At 59.6% G+C, this 20,858-nt stretch overlaps 4 protein-coding genes across 15 annotated transcripts in view; 1 reads left to right on the forward strand and 3 right to left on the reverse strand.

Moving 5' to 3' along the window:
• Positions 1-28: 28 nt before the first annotated feature.
• RPL36 (ribosomal protein L36) lies at positions 29-1,295 on the reverse strand. Of its 2 annotated transcripts, none has more exons than XM_045863234.3 (4): positions 911-1,295; positions 640-734; positions 232-366; positions 29-159 (listed from the first exon to the last, which is right to left on the reverse strand). In XM_045863234.3, the coding sequence occupies exons 2-4, from the start codon at positions 730-732 to the stop codon at positions 70-72; spliced, it is 318 nt and encodes a 105-aa protein (XP_045719190.1). In that variant the 5' UTR covers positions 733-734; positions 911-1,295; the 3' UTR covers positions 29-69. The 2 variants fall into 2 exon arrangements, with proteins under 2 accessions (XP_045719190.1, XP_045719191.1); XM_045863235.3 differs by having other exon boundaries at positions 856-1,295.
• A 1,289-nt stretch (positions 1,296-2,584) lies between these two features.
• Positions 2,585-7,517, reverse strand: HSD11B1L (hydroxysteroid 11-beta dehydrogenase 1 like). 10 transcript variants are annotated; one of them, XM_064572724.1, is made up of 8 exons: positions 7,244-7,513; positions 5,372-5,467; positions 5,150-5,280; positions 4,408-4,519; positions 3,940-3,983; positions 3,666-3,759; positions 3,367-3,532; positions 2,585-3,286 (listed from the first exon to the last, which is right to left on the reverse strand). In XM_064572724.1, exons 2-8 carry the CDS (start codon positions 5,442-5,444, stop codon positions 3,091-3,093), a joined length of 816 nt encoding a protein of 271 aa, XP_064428794.1. In that variant the 5' UTR covers positions 5,445-5,467; positions 7,244-7,513; the 3' UTR covers positions 2,585-3,090. The 10 variants fall into 10 exon arrangements, with proteins under 10 accessions (XP_064428794.1, XP_045719192.1, XP_064428789.1 ...); XM_045863236.3 differs by having other exon boundaries at positions 3,940-4,028; XM_064572719.1 differs by having other exon boundaries at positions 3,666-3,983; positions 7,244-7,517.
• A 121-nt stretch (positions 7,518-7,638) lies between these two features.
• MICOS13 (mitochondrial contact site and cristae organizing system subunit 13) lies at positions 7,639-9,824 on the forward strand. Its single transcript, XM_045863903.3, has 4 exons — positions 7,639-8,083; positions 8,772-8,949; positions 9,153-9,204; positions 9,586-9,824. The coding sequence occupies exons 1-4, from the start codon at positions 8,055-8,057 to the stop codon at positions 9,681-9,683; spliced, it is 357 nt and encodes a 118-aa protein (XP_045719859.1). The 5' UTR covers positions 7,639-8,054; the 3' UTR covers positions 9,684-9,824.
• Positions 9,825-12,845: 3,021 nt separating this feature from the next.
• SAFB (scaffold attachment factor B) overlaps positions 12,846-20,858 on the reverse strand; it is a 36,644-nt gene continuing 28,631 nt past the window's right edge. Inside the window, exons 15-21 of one of the 2 annotated variants that reach the window (XM_045863239.3) lie at positions 18,765-19,055; positions 17,516-17,653; positions 17,036-17,078; positions 14,154-14,272; positions 13,732-13,838; positions 13,309-13,375; positions 12,846-13,175 (exon numbers count right to left, since the gene is read on the reverse strand). In XM_045863239.3, the coding sequence (XP_045719195.1) occupies positions 13,046-13,175; positions 13,309-13,375; positions 13,732-13,838; positions 14,154-14,272; positions 17,036-17,078; positions 17,516-17,653; positions 18,765-19,055 (895 nt within the window). In that variant the 3' untranslated portion in view covers positions 12,846-13,045. The remainder of the gene's footprint in view (positions 13,176-13,308; positions 13,376-13,731; positions 13,839-14,153; positions 14,273-17,035; positions 17,079-17,515; positions 17,654-18,764; positions 19,056-20,858) is intronic. The other variant, XM_045863242.3, reaches the window with a different exon arrangement.

Raw genomic sequence — 20,858 nt, forward strand, 5'->3', positions numbered from 1 at the left:
TCCCGCAGACCAGCACAAGACCCCCAAGTTCCGAAAAGGCTTTATTACATGGCGGGGGGCGGGGGGGGCTCAGTCCTTCTTGGCTGCCGCTTTCCTCATGGCGGCCAGGACGTTGCTCAGCTCCTCTCGCTTCCTCTTGGCGCGGATGTGTGTCCCCACCTGCGGGCAAGGCGGGCGCTCAGTCCGGGCCCCGAGTCCCAGCCCGGCCCCTGCGCGCGACGGGGCACCTACCCTTTTCTTGATGAACTTGAGGGCGCGCTTGTCCTTGGAGACCTTGAGCAGCTCCATGGCCCGCCGCTCGTAGGGGGCGAAGCCGCACACCTCTCGGATCATGTCCCGCACGAACTTGGTGTGCTTGGTGAGGCGCTGGGGGCGCGGGGGGCGTCAGGGCGAGGCGCCCGGGGTCCCGGGCGTCCGCTGCGGCACCGGCGGCGTGCAGCCCCTCCCGCCCGCCTTCCCACGGCAGGACGCCCCCGCTCGGGCCGGGCCCTCCTCCGGCCGGCGGCCTCGCCCCGCGTCCGTTGCCCGCGCGCGCGCTTCCCGGGGTGTCCACCCGCCGCGGGGCGGGCCCCACGCCCCACCCCCTTCACGCTCGACCCTCCCGCCAGCACGGCCCCCGAGCGCCGCGCCCGCACTCACCCCGCGGCGGCGGCTGTGCCTCGGCTTGCTCACGTTCTTAGTCACCTTGTGGCCCTTGTTGAGGCCCACGGCCATAGGGTAGCGCAGAGCCATGGCTGGGGCCGGGAGCGGAGAGGGGAGTGGAGGTGAGTCCGGGCTCGGCCCCCGCCGCCCGGACCCCGCGTCCGACCCCCCCCGGGCTCCCTCCCGGCGCCCAGCCAGAGCCCTGAGCCGCACCGGGGCCGCGGAGTCCGGATGGCAGCAGATGCTACGCTCCCGGCGCCCCACTAACCTGCTGCTCCTCAATGGCTCCCGCGGCGGAAGGGCTGTCGCCCCGCGGAACTCTGGGCTATCTCGCTTCCGCGGGTCGAGCGGGCCAGAGAGGCAGGAACGCCGCGCGCTCCCCCTGGCGGCTGGAGGCCCTGCGGTCTCTATGCGCATGCGCGAGCCGTCTACCTGCGCATGCGCGCTTACGGTAGTGGGTTGAAACTAGCCTCAGCCGGAACTGAAGTGCCTTCCCTTGCCGATGGGTTGAGAGTTGGAATCCTACTTCTGCAGCTTGCTGGCTAATCCCACCTGGGCGCGGGCTTAGGGACCCTGCGCCAGGAACTTCGGCTCCCAGTACTTGAATTTCCTCGTGTATAGAATGAGGAGAATAAGGGACGCCTGGGTGGCTCAGTCGGTTAGGCGTCTGCCTTCTGCTCAGGTCATGATCCCAGGGTCTTGGGATCCAGCCCCGGGTGGGGCTCCTTGCTCCCGAGGAGCCAGCTTCTCCCTCTCCTCCCCGCTCATTCTTTCTCTCTCAAATAAATACATAAATAAAAATCTTTATTAGAATGAGGACAATAATAGTACCTATTCCAAACTGTTCGAGTAAGATGTAATGGTACTTGACACAAAATAAAATTTCCATAAACAGATATTGGCTTCATTCTGTATGACACCAAACTGTGTTAGAACTGAAGAAGGCGATTTGGTATAGTACCCCTGATGGCGTTTGATATAATTTGATGTGATTTTCGGTGGTGCAGGGACTGGAGGCATGATAGAAACAAACAAACAAAATTCTTTTCTGGTTTTTGTCTTTCAATCCTACTTATTCCCAAATGATGGTCCCCATTTTGCGCTAGTCTCTTTGGGGTTAACCCTTCTAACACTTGCTAATTCTAGAGAGCCTTGCACAGCCAACAGTAGCTAGCATTTTGCAATATTGTATTTGTTCTACAGTTTTTAACTGTACAGTTGCTTTTTATTTATGCAAACCACACTAATTTATCATTTTAGGGAGAGGAAGTGTCAATTTTTCACGACCTGATGTAAATAAACATCAGTGATGTGCCGATAAATACAGCCAACACTTTGTTTGAAGTCCCTTGTCAGAATCCCACCTCCTGCCACGGATTTCCTCCCTCTCTGTCCCTCTCTCTCTTTAAGATTTTATTTATTTATTTGAGATAGAGAGCACAAGCAGGGAGGAGGATCAGAGGGAGAGGGAGAAGCAGGCTTCCCACGGAGCGGGGAGCCCGATGCGGGACTCGATCCCATGACCCTGGGATCATGACTTGAGCTGAAGGCAGATGCTTCACCGACTGAGCCAGCCAGGCACCCCTTCCTCCCTCTCTCCAAGCACATTTCCTTATCTATAAAATGTTAACAATTGTAGCACCAACGTCCAATTGTGAAGATGCCATGAGATCACTAATGTCAAGGGCTTAGTGCCTGATACACATTTCCGTCATCGGCACACAAACCACATGCTTTATACTGCAAATGTGGCCTTTGACACACAGTCAGTACCTTTCTTTCCACCCCTGACTTCCCAGGTGAGATCTACGTCTCTCAGCCTCCATTTCTTCACTGTTAAATAGGGTGGAGAAGTCTGGTCATCTCATCCCTGTACACACATCCCTCTTTACCCGCCTGCCACCAGCAAACTGGAAAAACTAAGCAATGTGAACAACCTATGTGCAAGGGAAGAAGGATTTTTATTATGAAACAGAAGGCTGGGTCCAGCCCAGAACACATTCTTTCCCTCCTCCCCGGCCTCAGACCCCATCGGCAGATGGACAGTTAGAAGGCTGTCCCCTGCTTGCGGCCAGGGTAGGGGGACCCTCCAAGGTTGCGTGAGTGGAAAGAAGAGATCAGGGAGGCACTGGCTCCAGGTGGGAGACGGACAGGGTTCCCAGGGTGCCCTGTTTGACATGGCCAGGGGCCTGGGCAAGTCACACCACCTCTCTGAGCCTCAGCTTTCTCATCTACAAAATGGAAGCAGCAACCGTGTCACCTCGCCCGGAGTTGTGACCGTTTCCAGGGGCTGGGAGACTTTCTCGGTTGTCCTTTTCTGTCTTGATGACTCTGTCTTGAGCCACGGCCACCAGCTCAGAGGTGTCTCGGTTTGTGTCGCCGCCGCTCTGGGGCGGCTGGATGGAGGGTTCCCCTCCGGGAAGATGAAGGAGTGCCACGGCCGGGGGCTCAGGCAGCCTCGGCAGCGGTGACGTTGAGCTCCTGGCGGATGAACCAAGCCCTCGGGTGCGGCAGCCATCCCCGGAGCAGGCAGAGCAGGTGGAAGCGCCACGGGTAGAAGACGCCAGGGGCGCGTGTGGCGCCGCCGCGGATCACGGCCAGGGCTGCCTTGGGCCCTGGGGCCGCCTTGGCCCTCGTGACGCCCCTGGGGACAGGAGGGCGCGGTGGAGACTGCAGCTGGGCGGCCCCCCACAGCCCCCTGCCCCTGATGGCCCCGGGCCTCACCTGACTCCCTCGGCAGTCGAGGCGCGATCCCGGAGGCCCAGGACACACATGGTGATGGCCACGTTCACGTCCTGCACGTCCAGCTCCCGCCGCAGAGAGCCGAAGAAGCCGTCCAGCGCGAACTTGGCCGCCGAGTACGGGCTGGAGAAGGATGTGGGCACATGGCCTAGGAGCGCGGGAGGGCAGCAGCTGAGTGACCACACGGCGCTCCCCCTCCTCCAGGGAGCCTTCCTGCCCTCCCCAGGCTCGCCCGCCTCGAGCCCTGTGACCTCCCGACTCCCCGCCCCGCGGGCACGCACCGAGCAGCGAGGACACGACCACCAGAGAGCCTTTGCTGTCCGTCAGGCTGGGCAGCGCCAACGAAGTCAGCTGCACGTAACTCAGGAAGTTCACCTGGAGGTGGCGACTGCGAGTCACCGCATCGCGGAGACACTCAGGCCCCGGGAGGGGCGGGGCCTTGAGGCGTTGGGCGGGGCCTGGGAGGGGCCGGACCTGAGGTGGGGATTGGGGCGGGGGGAGGGTGGAGCCTGGGGATAGGAAGGATGGGGCGCTGGGCGCGGTGGGGCGGGGCACCTGCAGGAGCCAGCGTGTCGCCTGGACGCTCCGGGACCGCGTGCCTGCCGGGGTGCCGAGGTGGTTCAGCACGAGGTAGTCCAGCCCTCCTGGCCCGGAGAGGCCCATCAGCAAGGAGCTAGTCCTTGAGGCTCCGCCCCTGGGCCCGAAGAGGCCCCCCGCCCCTGGCCCCGTCACCTTGAACTAGAGAAGCTCCGGCCAGAGGACTGACCCAGTGAGTTCCGCCCCGGGTGGCTCCCCGCCTAATATCAAAGAGACCGGGCCCTACCCCCTGGATCCTGCCAGGCTTCGTCCCTGATCCAGTAAGGCCCAGTCCAGAGTCCCGCCCCCTGGAGGCAATGGGGCTCCACCCCTAGCCACGCCCCGGACCCATAAACCTCCGCCCACCGACTGCCACGGCCCCACCCCTTTCGGGTCCTGCCGGGTGAGGCTCGGCCCCAGTCCCAGAGTCCAGGCCCCGCCCCTCACCCAGCTTGTCCAGCGCAAACCGCACCACGCGCTCGGGCACCTCAGGGGAGGCCATGTCCGCAGCGATGAAGAAGACCTTGGGAGCGCCCAGCTTCCGGCAGTTCCCTACCACCTGGGGGGGCCAGAGCTGCCCGTGGGCCCGTCCACCCCGGCTGGGCCCCCTCTACCTGCTAGACCATTGGGGCCCCAACCTCAAGCCCCTCCCCGACTCGGAGCTTCAGGTGACAGTCAACATTATTCCCAAAGCTCTGCCACTGGGGTCACAAACCGGCAGCCTGCGGGCCCAAATCGGGCACGTTTTATTTGCTCAATACCAACATTTAAAACTCAGGGGATGTCATATAAATCTCGAGATTTCTGGCCTCTCTAGAAGTTTTGCAAGGTCCGTGCCCAAGAACCGTACATCTCCTTAGAGCCACAATGGGCTGCTGCTGAGCAGTGTCCACCACCCCTCGTCTGAAGTTGAGAACCCTGGCTGCCGGCCAGGCTTTGGACACCACCAATAACCCCAGTTTTGAGGAACACTCCCTGTCTTACACTCACTGTCTTAATGGATCAACCCAACACCGTAACCCAGGAGAAGGTACTTTAATTGTCTCTGGTTTGCAAAAGAGGAAACTAAGGCTCAGACGTTAAGCTACTTGCCCAAGGTCACCCCGGAAGCCTGGATCTTTGCAAGGAAGTTTTTACACCCAGGCCCCGTTTTCCACCCACTCCCGCCCCACGAAATGGGCTGCCTCACCTTCTGTAGGAGGGCCTCGGTGTGGGCCGTGAGCACCAGGTGGGCGCCCAGGCGTGCGTAGAGATAAGCCAGCTCCTCCCCAATGCCCGCGCTGGCCCCGGTCAGCAGCACTCGGGCTCCCTGCAGGCCAGCTAGCAGGGTGCAGGGGTGGTCAATCCTGGGGGGCGGGGCGGTACCGGACAGCTGGCCCGATTCCTCCCTCCTCCACCTCCAAGCACTCACCAGGGTCGAAGTTGTCATCCCAATAGTAGGAGAAGAACAGGGCCCCCAGTCCGGTGAGGAGCAGAACCTTCATGGCCAGCCCTGGGTCTGCAGGTTCTGCAGCGGGAGAGAGGAGGACAGGCACAGGCCTGGCCCACAGCCACCCCCATTTCCACAACTGCGCCTTTGTTTGATGAAGATGCTCCAGGCCCTGCCCTATCTCCCCTCCATCTCGGCAGCCGCTACCTAGTTCAGGTCACTACATAGGTTCCCCTGGCCTCTTCAATGGCTTTCTCCCTCCTCGAAGGAGCCAAATGACATCTTGCCTCCCCCTGCTGAACATCTTCCCCATTTCATTTAGGACAAAAGCCGGCCTCCTTGATGGTCAAAAAGGCCCTGCAGGGACCAGCCCCTCTGGCTCACTCTGCTGTTTGCCACACCCGCCTCTTCACGGTTCCTCAGAATCAGCCAGTCTCCAACCTGCCGCAGGGCCTTTGCATTGGCTGTTGCCTCTGCCCGGAATGCTCTTCCCAAATAGAACCCAAGGAGTTGCTCTCTCACTTCTTTGAAGTCAGCACAAAACTGACCTACTCCAAGGGACATTCCCTGGCCTCCTTTTCTAGAGCGCCTCCTGGTCCCTCTCCTTCCCTTGCCTCCCTCTACAACTGCCATCCTCTCAGCACTTGCCATGACCTGAAATTATCCTGACGATTTGTTACATGTTCACTGGCCCTGTTTCCTCCTAGACTGTCAGCTCCATGAGGCAGGAAGGAAACGGAAACCTGCTGCTGCTTTGTTCACTGTCGGGTCCTCAGGGCCCCAAACAGTGCCAGACATGCAGTAGGACGCTCAACAGATACCAGACTGACCCTGAGTGATATGAAGAACATTGGAGAGAAGAGCTGGGCAGGGGGCGGGGGGGTGGGGCAGAAAGACGGCTCTGTCTGGAGACACCCAGAAGGAATCTTAGGGCTCGGTAGGGGACACAGGGGCCTGTGTCATTAGGGTTAAGATGTGACTTCAGCTGTGGGAGTGGATTTACTTGTTCCAGGGAGAAGGTGAAAGAGAGAAACAGGCCAAGTGCTTAACTGCTTTAAGCGGGGGGCAGGTCATGAATCTTCCCTGAGAAAGGCGCAGGACCATCACATCTTGGGGTTTCTGTCATCTGGACTCAGTAGGACAAAGAGGAGAGGGGGACTTCCAGAGCTGAGAGATGGTGGGGTTGGGGTGCCTTCAGATCTCTAGATCCAGGCCTCAGTCCTTCGTCCCCCACTGCAAAGTTCCAGCTGCCTCTCCCATCCTCCTACTCCCTCCCTCCCACCCTATGCTTTTCCGGCAGCCAGAGGGATCTTCCAAAGAAATCTGATGTTCCCCTTCCTGCTCCAAAGCCTCCTAGGGTTCGCCACTGCCCCCCATGGAGACCAAGCTCCTCACCTCAGCCCACAATGCCCCGCGGGTCTGGCCCACCTGTCCATCCGCATCTTCCACCATTACTGTCTATGAATCTTTCTCAGCTCTCAGAAAGGTGCACTCGCCCTTCCCCAGTCACGGCAGCCATCCCACCTCTCCCCACGTTCCGGGGGAAGCCCCGCGGAGTCCCGCAACTCGACCCTCTTCCCACCTTGACCCCAGCAGCTATGCAGGGCTCTGTGGGGTCGGGCGGATGAACGGCTAGCTGGCCGGCCGTCCGGGTGGATGGATGGATGGTTGGATGGACGGAAGGATGGATGGATGGGTGGATGGATGGATGAAGCAGCCGCCTGCGATGGGGGAGGAACTGGGAGAACCAGACCCTCGCAGAACGTACTGGTCTCCTGACCTCGCCAGGCCTCAGTTTCCCCTCTGGACAAAAAGGGCGTGCGACGTGCTGCGCGCTCCCAACCTCGCACTCACCCACTCGGGCCTTAGTTTCTCCCGCCGTCCAGCGGGGCCGGGGGCCGGGCCTGGGAACCCGCAGCGCGCCCCTCGTACCTCCCTAAGCGGCCGCTTCCGGCCGGGCCCCCGACCGCGCCCCCCTCCCTTAGGGTCCGGGTCACGTGACACCGAGCCCACCTCCTCAGGGGGAGTGGCCTAGCCACGGGAACACCGCTCCCGGGCGTTGCCCGGCAACGGCATTCCGCCGGGCTCGCCCCCTCCCGGCACTAGTCCCGGTCCCGGTCCCGCCCCCTGGACGAAAGCCCCACCCCTGACCAGATCACGTGACACAGGGCCCCGCCCCTTCGCACAATTCCGCCCGTCGCGTTGCCATGACAACCATGCTATTGGCACACTCTTCCTGGTCCTGGGCCCTCAGTCCCCCGCGCGGGCGCGGGTGGATCTCCCGGGCCCCGACATCTTCTTGGGTCACTTCCAGGCCTCACTCTAGACGCGTGACTCCTCTTTTCCCCCCCACGCCACCCGGGCCGTGTCAGGCCGGACTACATTTCCCAGGAGTCTCGGCGGCTAGGCGAGGCGTCCGGCGCCTCACGGGGCGGTGCTGACTCCGTTTCCCAGGCAGCTTTGCGGCGGACGGGCTCTGGAGATTGCGCTTCTCAGAATCCTTTCGCGCGGTCCCTCTCCCGGCGTCTCTGAGCCGTCGCGCGACTTCGACTCCCGCAGGCCTTTGCGACTGACTAGGGCGACTACGCTTCCCAGAGGCCTCTGCGGCGCTATCGCCGGAAGCGGCGGGCGAGTGGAGTGTCCTTGCGCGCGGAGCCGAGCGACCATGGTGCCCCGAGTGTGGTCGCTGATGAGGTGCGTCGGGCTGCCGGGCGGGCCCCGAGCCCCCGAGAAGGTCCCCTCCTGTGGGCACTACCTCTGGTTTGCTTCCAGCTGGATCTCCGAATTCCGTGCCCCCATCGCCCCTATGGGGAAGCTGAGGTTCAGGCGGGGAGGGCCTTCCCGAGATGTCCTGTCGCCTCCTTCCCGCTTCCCAGCGAGCCCTTGCCTCCTGATTGTGTCGGAGTCCCCGCTGCCTCCTCTGGAAGGTGGGAATGCCGCAGGCGCTGTACCAGGAAGTTCATGCGTGCCCAGAGCGACGTATGACACACGGGAAGCGACCAGGGCCACTTGGAAACCCTTCGAGGGTGGCGCGCAGGTCGTGCCTCCCGGGGCTGGAAGGCATAAAGTCAGGGCTCTTACATCTTCACGGTTCCGTGCTCTGTGTGCGGGATCACCAGTGACCCCTCCTCCTCCCCGGGCCTCAGTTTACCAGTCCAGTGGGGCGCAGTGTAGATTGAGCGTTGTGCACAGTAGGCGCCAGGCACGCGTCTGGGCCGCCCGCGTGCCTTGTTCTTCCGTACTGGCTGCCTGGCTTCAGGCGTGTCACTCCTAGGACCGTGGCGCCCGGGAGCCGGCCTCCTCTCCCCGTGTGGGCCTAGAGCCCCGCGCCGGCCAGCAGTGCCCGAGGAGCTGCTGAGCGGCTGTCCTTCCCTGACCGCAGGTTCCTCATCAAGGGCAGTGTGGCCGGGGGTGCCGTCTACCTGGTGTATGACCAGGAGTTGCTGGGGCCAAGCGACAAGAGCCAGGCCGTCCTTCAGAAGGCTGAGGAGGTAGTCCCCCCAGCCATGTACCAGTTCGGCCAGTACGTGTGTGAGCAGACCGGTCTGAAGATGCCCCAGGTACCCTGGGGCTGGGGGTGAGGCCAAGGCTTGGTGGGAGGAGGGTGTCAGTTCCGGGGTGGCTCTTGGTCCCTGGTCCCTCCAGCCCTGCCTGGTATCCTCGGCCCTGGGCTTTGTGCTGCTCTTCCCGGCCTCGGGAAGGGGCTGGGGCTGCTGGCCGGGCCCTTCCCTTTTCACCTGCCCCTTCTCCCCTCTCTTCCCAGCTCCCAGCCCCTCCAAAGTTTAACTTTCACATCCGCGACACCTGGAATTCAGGTAGGCCCTGGTCCCTGTGCTTGGGGGGTGGCCCCGGATACCCCCCAGCCTAGCACCCCCTACCACCGCTTCCTGGTCATTCCTTTCCGTTGCTCCCCTTGCTGCTCCGTGCAGCTCCCACAGACCTAAAAGAGGAAAAGGGGTGGAGATTTCAGGGAGGTGTGAGCAAAGTGGAGCCTCCTTGGAGGATGGGTCACATTGGAGCTCATCGTGTGACCTAGACAAGAGGAGGCCCTGCCCCACTCTGCCTGTTTCCGCGTGTGGAACTGATGCACCTGGAACGGGTGCCTCTAAAAGCCTCGCAGAGCTAGGGTTTCCGGGGGGCTGGTGTTGGTGGACTAAAGCGGGGGGCTGAAGGCGCTGGGCCCTCCCTCTCCACAGGCATCATTACGGTGATGTCGGCCCTGTCGGCGGCCCCCTCCAAGGCCCGCGAGTACTCCAGGGAGGGCTGGGCGTACCTGAAGGAGCGAACCAAGTAGCCTGTCAGAAGAGGCCACCTGCCCCGGTCAGGAACAGGGGCAGGGGCACCATAGACCCTGAGACTCCAGACTGGGACTGGGACCCCACTCCAAGGGCAGCTCCTGGCCTTGCCGGCCCAATAAAGGACTTTGGAAGAAGTGCTCCCCGACCCGTGTGCTGGCCCCAGGGACTTGGGGTGGCCTGGCTGGTGCCCAGAGCGCAGGGGCCTGGGCTTCTGGCACCTAGCAGCTCTTCAGGGCCTGACCTTGCCCCCAGGCCTGGGTTCACGCCTTCGCTCTCCGGGGCCCTGCCTGCTGGGCCCCCAACCTGGTATGGGGATGGGGAGCAGACACTTGGCCCTGGCGCTCCATTGACTGTGCTCAGGGCCCAGGAATGGGTTGAGGAAGTACTGAGGGCCAGCCCAGGTTAGGGATGTCTGCTCGTGGAGGGCTGAGCCAGGGTGGGGCATTCTGGACGTTGGGACTCGGTAGAGTGGGCACAATTCATCAGTTCATCTCTCCACACGGCCAGGAGTTCCTGTGGACACTGAGCCTACATCTGGCTCAGCTCGCTGATCACCTACCTGTCTCGTCTGGTCCTGGCCCTCCCTTGCCTGCTCCCTACCCGCATTCTACCCTCTCCCCACAATCTGGGGATTCCTGGGACCACAGGCTTCATGTCATTACAGTGGGTGGGGGGCTCCCGTACCCAGAGAGGTTCTGCCCTCCCTGCATCCCCTGCTCCCCTGGGAAGGCTTTCCCGCCCCACACTGGGTCAGCTGCCTGGTGACCTGAATGTTCCCCCCGCCCCAACCCCTGGGGGCTGAATCGCCGGGAGGGTGGGCCCTGGGAATACTCCCAGCCCGGAGGGCATCCCACCATGATGGCAGTGGGAGGAAACCTGTTTCGCAGATGACGGCAGGTAGAAGGTGGGCTTGGCTGGGAGCCCAAGACTTGCCTAGGATGTCGCTTCAGGAGCATGGAGAGGCCTGGCCAATGGTGCCCTGAGCTGACACGGGATCCCCCTGTTTCTAAGAGTTCTGGGGGTTATGTTGCTTGGTCTGGGGGACAGAGCTCACCGAGGCCCGTGAACTAGGAGAGGACAGCGGTTACTGGTGAGGAAAGCAGAGACCAGAAGCCAAGACGTTGCCCAGGCTCTCCGGGGATGAGAAGCTCCTGTGTCCACGGGAGCTGTGGGGAGGAGTGTGTGTGGGGGGGATGGGTGGCCTGGTCTGGGGTGTTTGGGGAGGCAGAGCCCCGAGTGTGCCACTCTACTCTCCAGGAAGAGTCTCTGGCTGGGTCTCCCATGTCCAGCGTGGCGCCTGCCCGCTCATGTGCTGGGCCACGGCAAGGAGACGAGCAGGTCCAGGGCAAGGGCAGCGTGGGAACATCCCTGATCCCGGGGGCTGCCTGGGGGGAAGCCAGCCCTGGGTCGGGGCTGAGCCCTGTGACCCACCCCTGGCTGGCACCCTCCACCGAGCCCTTCCCGCAGCCCAGGGAAGGGGGCCGACCGTGGGCTCCGTTTACAGGTGGAGAAGGTTGCACGCAGCCTGGAACCCGGGGAGTTAGCTTCAACCCTCCCCGGGGTGCAGGATTTCCAGGTGCCTCACCCCAGTGGACCCAGTCCTGGGCCCTCGAAGACAGGAGGGTTTGTGCTCAGGGCACACGGGGCTGGGGCTGTGGCATGTGCTCCACAAGGTCCCTGAAGCCTCCGGACCCCACCATCATCACTACCACCATTTTACAGAGACTGAGGCCGACCTGGGCCAGGGGGGCGGGGGGAACCTGCCAGGGCCGCCCTGCCACACTCTGCCAACTCCCGGCAATGCCCACAGGAAGGGACTCCAGCCCTTAGAGGTCAGGAGGGAGCCACGGAAGGAACATGCTCGTGCTCGTGCTCATGCCCATGCGGGCGGCCGAGCCTGCAGCCCCAGCCGCACTGCTCACAAGAGCGACTGCAGCCCCCGCAGGACGCCCGTGTCAGGGGTGGAGGGGGCCGCGAGGTGGGGGCTCCGGAGAAGCAGAGATGGCTGGGGGCGGGTCCGGGGGCGGCTGGGCAGGCAGGCAGGGCTTTGGGAAGGCACAGGTGCGCACAGCGAGGGCCGGCAGAGGGGCACGCAGTTTTAGGGTGAGAGAGGGTGAGGGAACGGGCTGAGCAGGGTGCACCTGTTTGAGAACACAGAGCAGGCAGGGCTGGGCCATCTCACAGAGGCGACACACGTACCCTGGGCCCCCCTGGATAACCTGGATAATTCTCCATCTCCAGGTCCTTAACTGAATCCTGGCTGCAAAGGCCCTTTTGTCGCGTTAGGTGCCATGCGTAGATTTCAGAGATTAGGGTGGGGACACCTCGGGCCCCTTCCGGAGGGGGCTTATTTGGCCCACCGCAGAGTCTGAAGGCTGGGTCACGTGTCTGTCTTCCCCCAGACAGGGCTGGACTCCACCAGCTCGCTTCCACAGACCAAGAGGCAGCAGGCCTCCCCGTCACCCCGACTCCCCTGTATGGGTGGGCCCGGCCTCCCTCCCCAGCACCACGGCCACAGATGCCGGGCCCCAGGAGACCAGAGTCTGGCTGACCTGGGGAGGCAGCATACTGCTGTCAGATCTTAGCCCGCTGGGATGCAGTTCCACTTGGGAGATCCTAGGAGTCAAAGCCACAGACGTGGGGAGTTGATGGGGGGGGCATGGGGGCAGGGAGTGTGAGCACCGGGGACAGTTGGGTTGGGGAAGATGAAAGGTTCTGCGGACGGAGGTCAGGGATGGCTGGCTGCACGGCAGCGTGCAAATACGAACGCCTCCGAGCTGTACGCTTAGAAGTGGTTAGAATGGGAAATTCCATGTTCTGTGTATTTTCCCCGCATTAAAAAAAAGCACAGCGGCCTGCCTGTTCAGCAAGGGCTGGGCGTGTCCTGGACATGGAGGCAGAGCGTGGGGGACAGAACCACCTGAGGTACATCAAAGGGCCCAGGACAAGGAAGAGGGACCAAATGGCCACAATCCCATGAACTCCGGGCCTGAGCTCACGTAGGCCAAGAGGGTGCGCGGTCAGCAAAGGGCTTCTGGAAACCCTAACAGCCCCTTAAAGCTGCCCCTTCCATCTCTCCCTGAAGGAAGAGCCGTGGCTCAGCAACGCCAAGTATAATTAACACGAAGAGGAGAAATAAAGAGAGAAAACGCTTTAAATAAAGGGTATGTGAACAGAAACACATTTATTACAAAAAAACAAAAAAAATCAGAAAAACAAAAAAAAAACACAAAAACATTCACATTGTATTGAGCTACAATATGGCAGCAGATAAAAAAAATTATTGTACACAGTTTAAGATAACTCCTAACAGAACATATTCCTGTAGCCACGTGACAGAACACGGGGATCCAAGCACTTAGTAGCGGCGAGTGAAGCGGGTGTCGTTGGGTCGGCTCCCCCGGTTCTGTCCTCCAAAGCCCCCCTGCATTCCACCGCGGGGGATCACGTGGCCCCGCGAGGCCCCACCGGGGGCAAAGCTGCCGCGCCTACGACCAATACGGATCCCGGGTTACAGAGGCCGGGCCCCTGCGTCGGCCCTGCCGGCACTTTTAAACCTGCTCCCAGGTGAGCCAACATGCAGAGGAGACCGGGAGGAGGACAAGCAGCATGAACACTTACCCTGACATCCCTCCCCGGTTCATCATGTGACCCGGCCCAGAGTGACCAGACATACTTCTTTCGCCACCTACAAAACAAGAAATACAGTTCGAACAGCGCCTCCGAGCGTAGCGCGTGGAGATGAGGACCCCAACACGGGGCTCGTGTGACTCCAGTCCCTTTCCCGAGCCACCCAGTCAACCCAGAACCCGCAGATCCCGGCCAAGGCATCAGCACACGAACCGCACACCTGCTGTCCTAAGTCGAGGCAGAGAGGAGTGAACGTCCTCCGTTCCCCCCCCGCCCACGTCCAGTCAGTGATGAGCAAGACCCCGTGGTCTTGGGGAGAGCAGAGAAAGCGCTTCCTGCCTCAAGAAGCTGCTTGAGCTTTCCAGACGCTTCTCCACAAAGACAGACACGCCCCGGCCGAGAGCCAGGCCTTACCTTGCCACCTCTTGTGGTCCCTGTCTATCATGCCTCCATCAGCAGCACCCTGCCACGCACGGTCATCCTCTATTCTTCGGCCATGGTCCCCCCAGTCACGTCTGCCCCTTGGAAAAAGGTATCTCTGATTTGGATTGCCCCCTTCTCTGCCTTTCACAGTGGGAGGGGTGGTGGGTTCTGGAAGGTGCATTTAGCATTCTGTGTGTCCAGTCCCCATCGCTTTTGGGGTGGGGGTCCGTGGGAAGCGGGACCTGGCTCTCCAGGCTGCTCAGGGCTCTGAGGCGGCCCGAGCAGAGGCCAGTGGCTGGGTCAGGGGGCCGGCCCTCATCTTTCCCTGAGACCGAGGGTCCTCAGTTGGACACATCAATCCTGCCAGAGACGTGTGAGGCCTGCGCAAGCACGGCGGGGTGCAGGACACAAACCTGGGTGGAGGAGGCAGCCCCCGGCCCTCGCTCATCCTCTTGTCGGAGCCGTATCCGCCCCACCCGTCGCGGGAGTCCCGCCCATGTCGCTCTGGTCCTCCGTGGCGTTCGGGGTAATGCTGGATGTTAAAGAACCAGAACAAAAAGAAAGCTTCGGTCTCGAGCCTGGATCCCAAGGCCATTGGGGCAACAAGCTAATAATCACAATGACGAGAGTTCAGAAGTGCTGCTAAGCACTCGACACGTGGTCTTGTGCCACACAGGCCTTTAGCCTGCACGACAGCCACATCCCCGAAGTCCGCCTGGGCACTAGTGAGGACAGTCGAAAAATGGAGTCACAGAATGGAGAAAGAAACTGAGGGCTGAGATCCACCCTAATCCAAGTGGAGAGAACTCAGGCACTAAGGAGACAAGGGCGCTGGGCCTAGTAAACTGCCCTGCGCCAAGAACAGACAATGGTATGCCGGGTGCATGTGCTCCGGCCCCACAGAACCACCAGAACAGAAGGGCCACCAGGGATCCTTTACCACGACTCATCCTGGGCCTGACGCCGCTGGCCAGCCCACCGCCAGCCGCCCTGGGGCCCCGCTTGTGGAAACGGCTTGCCTGGCACAGGCCACACGAATGCCTGACCCCGTTCCGGGCGCCATCTGACGGAAGGATGGAAGAGAAAGCCTCCTATTCTAGGAAAAGCTTTATTTGTTTTAAATATTTATTTGAGAGAGCAAGCGAGCATGTGGGGGCCGGGGGGGCAGAGAGAGAGAGAAGCCCAAGCAGACTCCCCGCTAAGTGTGGAGCCCGACATGGGACTTCATCCCGCAACCCTGAGATCACCACCTGAGCCCAAACCGAAAGTCGGACACTTAAGTGACTGCGCCCCCCAGGCGCCCCTAGGAAAAGCGGTTTGAAATAAATGCCCACTCATCCTTCACCTGAATCCTGCCCCTGCTCTGAGAGCCGGTGAGGTGGCTTTGGTTCCACCGTTGCTCTCACTGTCCCATGAATCCAACCTGCAGCCCTGGCCCTCTCTTGGGCCAGGATCACACTCTGAGTGAGAAGACCGAGAAAGGAATCCTGGTCATGAAGCCCCTGGATGAATGCGCCGGCCGCCCTGTGGCTGTTCCCAGCCATGCTTATCTTACCCATTGAACCAGGAAGTCCCTGAGGCCAGAGTGGGCTTGGGCTCACACGGGGAGCCCTAACCAATGTGCTCCACTCCTTGCTTCCCCTGGCCTCTCGTTGTGTGCAGACATCTCCCTCAACAGAAGGGGGTTGGGGGGGGCCCACTGTACACGATGGTTCCTTCCAGGAGCAAAACCAAATGCCAAAGCGTCCAAGAAAGTTGGTGCTGCCACTTGGAGCAAGAGCCGAGCAAACGAGACCCCAAAGTAACACTTCCATAAAGAACCTTCAAAACACAGCACCTTTTTAAAAAATCACAGCTTGTGATTTAAACCGCTTCCTTTACTTTTAGACAAACAAAAATATTAATAAAGAATAATCGGGGTGCCTTGGTGGCTCAGTGAGTTAAGCATCTGCCTTCGGCTCAGGTCATGATCCCAGGGTCCTGGGATCGAGCCCCATGTTGGGCTCCCTGCTCAGCGGGGAGCCTACTTCTCCCTCTGCCCCTCCCACTGGCTTGTGCGTGCTCTAATGAATAAATAAAATCTTAAAAAAAAAAAGAATAATTTTTTATCAATAGCCTTCTAAAAACACAAAGCTGACAGAGAACACTTTTCATACGAAGCCCACTTCCAGCTCTCCCTGGTATTTCACCACGTAGCCACGCTCTTCTGTCCAACCGACCACCCCGTGTGAGGGTTCAGCAAGACCAGAAAGCTTGTGGCAGTGTTCCCCTTCTGTGTCCCCTGTCCCCACCTGCCATCCAGGGCTGCACTGGGGTCTTATTTAGGACAGTGTGCAAGACGAAAAGCACCCTTTTGGTTTCAGCAGCGCTTTAGTTACTAACAACAATGGGCAAGGGAGGCCACAGAGACCAGGAGGTCCACGTGAGGGACTGTGCTAGCATGGCTATCGGCCCATTGGGTCCCACTCCCTTGTGCAGGAGAGGAAGCACCCTCGATTTCCAGCTGGAGACACGTGCTGGCACCAGGATGCGACTCTGGTTCTGGTTCTGGAACCTGAGACATTTGACCACCGCACTCAACTTTACCAAAGAGAAACAGAAGACCAAGTGTACATTCAGCTGCATCTCAGGTTTACCTCCAGGAGTAGAGAAAAAGGAATCATGTGAGGATTCCTCCGGAGGTGGCAGAAGAACCCCCTCCAGCTGGCCAAGGAAGGCAGCCACCCCCAGCTGTGCCCTCAGGAAGAGGGAGGAGAAAGCCGGATGGAGTGGTCTGTGCTAGAGGCAGGGAAAGGAAACTCCCGGGGCGGCAATTCTGCCCAAGGATGCCCTGACCACACCCTTCCCTCAGTCCCCCTGATCTTCCAAGTAAACCCACGAAAGTCAATGCTCTTTGGGGAAGTTCTCAAGCTAAATCTAAGACAGGAAAAAGGAGCCAGTCAAGCCTATCTTCTGATGCCATCAATCTGCAGAGCGCAGGTGTGGCCAAGACTAAGCTGCTTTCCAAGGCTCCATGGGCAGGGGGACCCAAGTCAGCCAGCACTGCTCGACCTCCGCGGCCCTGGACTTGCACGTGCTCAGCTGTGCAGCGCACGACCATCCAGCAGAGCCCGTCGGACGCGCCCAAGGCTCTTTAGCCGTTAGCACAGGGCATTACTACTCTTATTTACAGGTGGACAGAACTTCAGGGTCAAGGCCTAAAGAGGCTCCAGGATAAACGACTCGTCCTCCTCAGTTGAGGAGGGAGAATTGATCCCACGGCAAAAACAGGATACAACTGGAGTATCTGACTCACCTGTCCTTCTCTTTCTCCCATCATAGATCTTGAACCTTCTCTCCTGAAAAAGGCAATTTACATAAAAATGTTAGGGAAAGAAAAATAGGTCGGTTAGGCCCCCACAAACAAAATATTTCCCAAATGGAAGCCAGGTAATTCATGCTCTAATGGTTCGAGTGGGCCCGCAAAGCCTAGAAGGGCCAACCCTAGTTCTTCAGCATTCAGAAAAAGAGGAGAGGAGGGGCGCCTGGGTGGCTCAGTCGTTAAGCGTCTGTCTTTGGCTCAGGTCATGGATCCCAGGGTCCTGGGATCAAGCCCCGCATTAGGATCCCTGCTCAGCAGGAAGCCTGCTTCTCCCTCTCCCACTCCCCCCTGCTTGTGTTACCTCTCTCACGGTCTCGAATAAATAAGTAAAAATCTTAAAAAAAAAAAAAAAAAAGAATGAAAGAGGAGAGTAGACAGCAAGGGGGCCGGCAGGGCCAGGGGGGCCTGGCTGACCTGTCGACGGAGTGGTCAGGGTAGCGGCCCCGGTCCCTGTGGTCAAAGTCGTGGAAGCGGTCCTGGCGGTTGAAGTCAGAGTGGTAGCGCTCATCCAGGGCGGCCCGCTTTGCTTCTGGCCAATAGGCGTCGTCTCTCCTGGAAGGGGAAGGAGTAAGTGCAATTTCTCCTCCACCTTCATGACCTTTGGGGAAGTAGGTGATCCAGACCCTCAACTGATCCTTGGCTCCTATTACTTCACAAGCTGAGAGGGGCTGGCGGGGTGATGTGGAATCCGACTGGAAGCCTCCGTTCTATTTCGTCTAACGTGCCCCGCTTCCCCTACACAGAACCTTGGTTTCCCTGACAGGAGGGCAGATGGGCACACCTCTGCAGGTCGCCTCTGGGAATAGCACACCGCCTCGATCTAGGAGGACAGCAAGCGTGAGCGGGGACCTCGAGCTCTCCCTAGCACATGGTCTCTCCTCCAACGTGGACCTGACCGAGCAGACACCAGTGCGAGGGCTTTGAGAAGCACTCGAAACATATGGTTTCAAAACACTTAGGACCGTAGTGAACTCCCAGCATCAGTATTTGCACAAAGGCCAGAAGTCCTAAAATAACTTGAAGGCCCTCAAGAGCAGTCCTGCTGAATATTACATGGGACCTCTCTAACCAACGCAGCTGAGAAAAGATGAATACAAACTGTGTTTTTTTCCCAAGTGGGGATGCAGGTGGAAAAGCTTTGATCAGATAGATCAATGCTGGGACTACCACCCCCGACTCCCAACAGCAGGTTTGAAATCAGGCCTGTTTTTCACTGGGGCTAACATTTTAGTATTCACACATCACATCGGTATGTCCGGGAAATAAAAAATTGTTCTTTGGATAAACCAGGTCCCTACAGTGATGATAAAGCCTAGAAAGGGGGCCCGAAGGAGGGGTTTCTTGGTCTCTGGCCACCCGCTTAGCACTCGGGTGTCACGTGAGCCTCTGGGAGTCCGCACTCCTTCCTCTGCGGTTTGCACTAGGACTTGAACGTGAGGCTTTACTAGGCACTGCTTTGCGCAACTATTTCTCCACCGACCTGTAACCATGTCTCACGTTCCCGACGACGTAAAGGACATCAAATTGGGCTGCAGCATGCACCTGTGCTGCCTTTCAAACAAAACTCTCCCATTAACATGCTCCTGGGGTCCATACCCTCGTTCTAAACAGGCCAGGCCACCGCTAGGGTGGGCTGAGAGCCGCTCCACTTAGCTCCTCTTACCGGCCATCCACGTCGTAGGGCCTCCGCACCGCAGGCCGCCGCTCCTGCTCGTAGCGCAGCTCCTGCTGGCGCCGCAGCTCCTCGCGCTCGCGGTGGATGCGCTCCTGCTCCCGCCGCCGCTCGTGCTCCACGTGCATGCGCTCGCGCTCCAGCCGCTCGCGCTCCATGCGCTCGCGCTCCAGCCGGTGCCGGTGGAAGGCCAGCCGCTCGCGGGCAATCTCCAGCCGCTCGCGCTCCTCCCGCTCCCACTGCGCCTGCATGCGCTGCTCCCACTCACTGCGCTCACGCACCCTGCGGGAGAGCGGCAGCTGGAGGGGCCGCGGGCCACCCAGGGGCTCCCGAGCCGGGAACGCGGGCCTGCCCTGGGGCTCGGCAGAAACGCGAACTCGGGGCTGTGCCTCCCCCTACGGGACTCCAGCTCTCGCAGGCCCAATGACGAGAGGGCAAGGGGGGCAGCGGGCCCCGCCCCAGCCACGTTCCTGCCCGGCGGGTCATCGGGGCAAAGAGGCGTGTGCGCGTAGAGGGGCAGCTAGAATAGGAGCTCAGCCTCACTCCCTGAAATTTTTTCTGGAGCTCAACATCTCATTCCATGAAATAGCCAATTAAAACTAAGCAACAGAACATCCTTTTCATAGCGAACTAAGTCTCAACGAAAACCTCTGCTCCCTAACCCGTGAGCTTCAATGAGTCACCAGGGAACGGGGCGAACCTTTGGACGCGGCTGTAGAAGTTCAGACGAGCTGACCGACCAGCGGGGGCCTGCGGCAGCAGCGAGAGGGGTCGGCAAGGCTGTGCGGGACCCCCGGCTGCTACTCTGTCCCCAGCGATAGCAACTGCACCCCGGCGCGTTTCCTCCCGGCGCCCTGTGCGGGTGACGGCGAGCAGCCGGGGGACACGGCTGCCGGGCTGTCTCCCCCCAGCCCTGGCCACGCACTTCCAGATACATGTCTGTACCCGCAGAAATGCATACTCCGGCCTCACTGTGCCCGTGGCCTGGACCAGAATAGCTACTCTTCTCACATGCACCCCAATGCCCAGTGAGGCTGAGCCACGCTGCATGGCTGGCGGCGTCTGACCTGTCCCTTCGGGCAACTCTCTTCTGTCTGCTTTTCCCGTCAGGTTACTTTTGCCTTGTTACAGTGATTTCAAATCACGTTTATTCCCATCTCTCACGTGTCTTTACGAAATGAACAGAAGTTACATTCTTATTTAGTTGACTTCTCCTTCCAACCCTAAACTCCTGAATATTCTTACTTCTAACTTTATACAAATGCAGACTTCATGTTTACATTCAGTCACCAGTTTATGGTGACTGTTTTATCACTGACGTGAGCTAGAGACCCAAAGTGCTGTCTAAAGAACAGCCAAGTGACCTGAAGCTATTTGGGGGAGTCCACCCTTTGGTCACTAGTGAGAAATGTCCCTTTTGACATATTACAGTCCCACACGCACATGGGTCAGGTCCGTGGCTCTATTTGCCAGTTACTTCAACAAAAGTGCCTTCTGCCTTGCCCTTGGAAGCAGGAAGCTTACCCCCTCTACTCATTCTCACTCTGCCAATATTACTAATGATTTTTTTTAAATTCCCAAGTTGAGGGGCGCCTGGGGGGCTCAGTCAGTGGAGCGTCCGAGTCTTGGTTTCAGCTCAGGTCATGATCTCTGGGTCACGAGATCGAGCCCCATGGCGGGCTCTGCACTCAGCGGGGAGTCTGTTTGATATTCCCTCTGCTCCCCTCCCCACCCACCCCCTAAAATAAATAAATCTTTAAAAATAAAAAAGAATGGTTTCTTGATAGGAAAAATTAACTGTCATGACTCTCTCCCTGCATACGTTCCACTGTTTCTCGTTTTCCCTTTCCGCAGCTTCTGGGGCACATTTGGTAGGTTAATGAGCACTACTGCGCCAAGAAGGCATTCCAACTCCCTGCCGTTCCCTTCCATGATCTTCAAAAAGAGACGGGCCTATCTGCATGAGAAGATCATGGGGAAAAAACCACAGGACGAAAGCCAAAGGAGCCAAGAGGTTTAGGGCGCCTGGGTGGCTCAGTTGGTTAAGCGACTGCCTTCGGCTCAGGTCATGATCCTGGAGTCCCG

This window comes from Mirounga angustirostris, unplaced genomic scaffold (genome assembly GCF_029215605.1).
Source record: "Mirounga angustirostris isolate CCGP_5_RB_7025 unplaced genomic scaffold, mMirAng1.0.hap1 SCAF_1, whole genome shotgun sequence".
NCBI classification, from domain to species: domain Eukaryota; kingdom Metazoa; phylum Chordata; class Mammalia; order Carnivora; family Phocidae; genus Mirounga; species Mirounga angustirostris.

Bases quoted from the DNA above. Each gene is read 5' to 3' on its own strand.
- RPL36 (XM_045863234.3), bottom strand. From the start codon at position 732: ATGGCTCTGCGCTACCCTATGGCCGTGGGCCTCAACAAGGGCCACAAG. The intron at 367-639 runs GTGAGTGCGGGC...CCGCGCCCCCAG, and splicing joins GGCACAGCCGCCGCCGCGGG to CGCCTCACCAAGCACACCAA. The intron at 160-231 runs GTAGGTGCCCCG...CCTTGCCCGCAG, and splicing joins TCAAGTTCATCAAGAAAAGG to GTGGGGACACACATCCGCGC.
- HSD11B1L (XM_064572702.1), bottom strand. From the start codon at position 5,444: ATGAAGGTTCTGCTCCTCACCGGACTGGGGGCCCTGTTCTTCTCCTAC. The intron at 4,520-5,149 runs GTGAGGCAGCCC...TGGCCCCCCCAG, and splicing joins CCGAGGCCCTCCTACAGAAG to GTGGTAGGGAACTGCCGGAA. The intron at 4,029-4,407 runs GTGAGGGGCGGG...TCTCCGGGCCAG, and splicing joins GTTTGCGCTGGACAAGCTGG to GAGGGCTGGACTACCTCGTG.
- MICOS13 (XM_045863903.3), top strand. From the start codon at position 8,055: ATGGTGCCCCGAGTGTGGTCGCTGATGAG. The intron at 8,950-9,152 runs GTACCCTGGGGC...CTCTCTTCCCAG, and splicing joins CCGGTCTGAAGATGCCCCAG to CTCCCAGCCCCTCCAAAGTT. The intron at 9,205-9,585 runs GTAGGCCCTGGT...CCCTCTCCACAG, and splicing joins CCGCGACACCTGGAATTCAG to GCATCATTACGGTGATGTCG.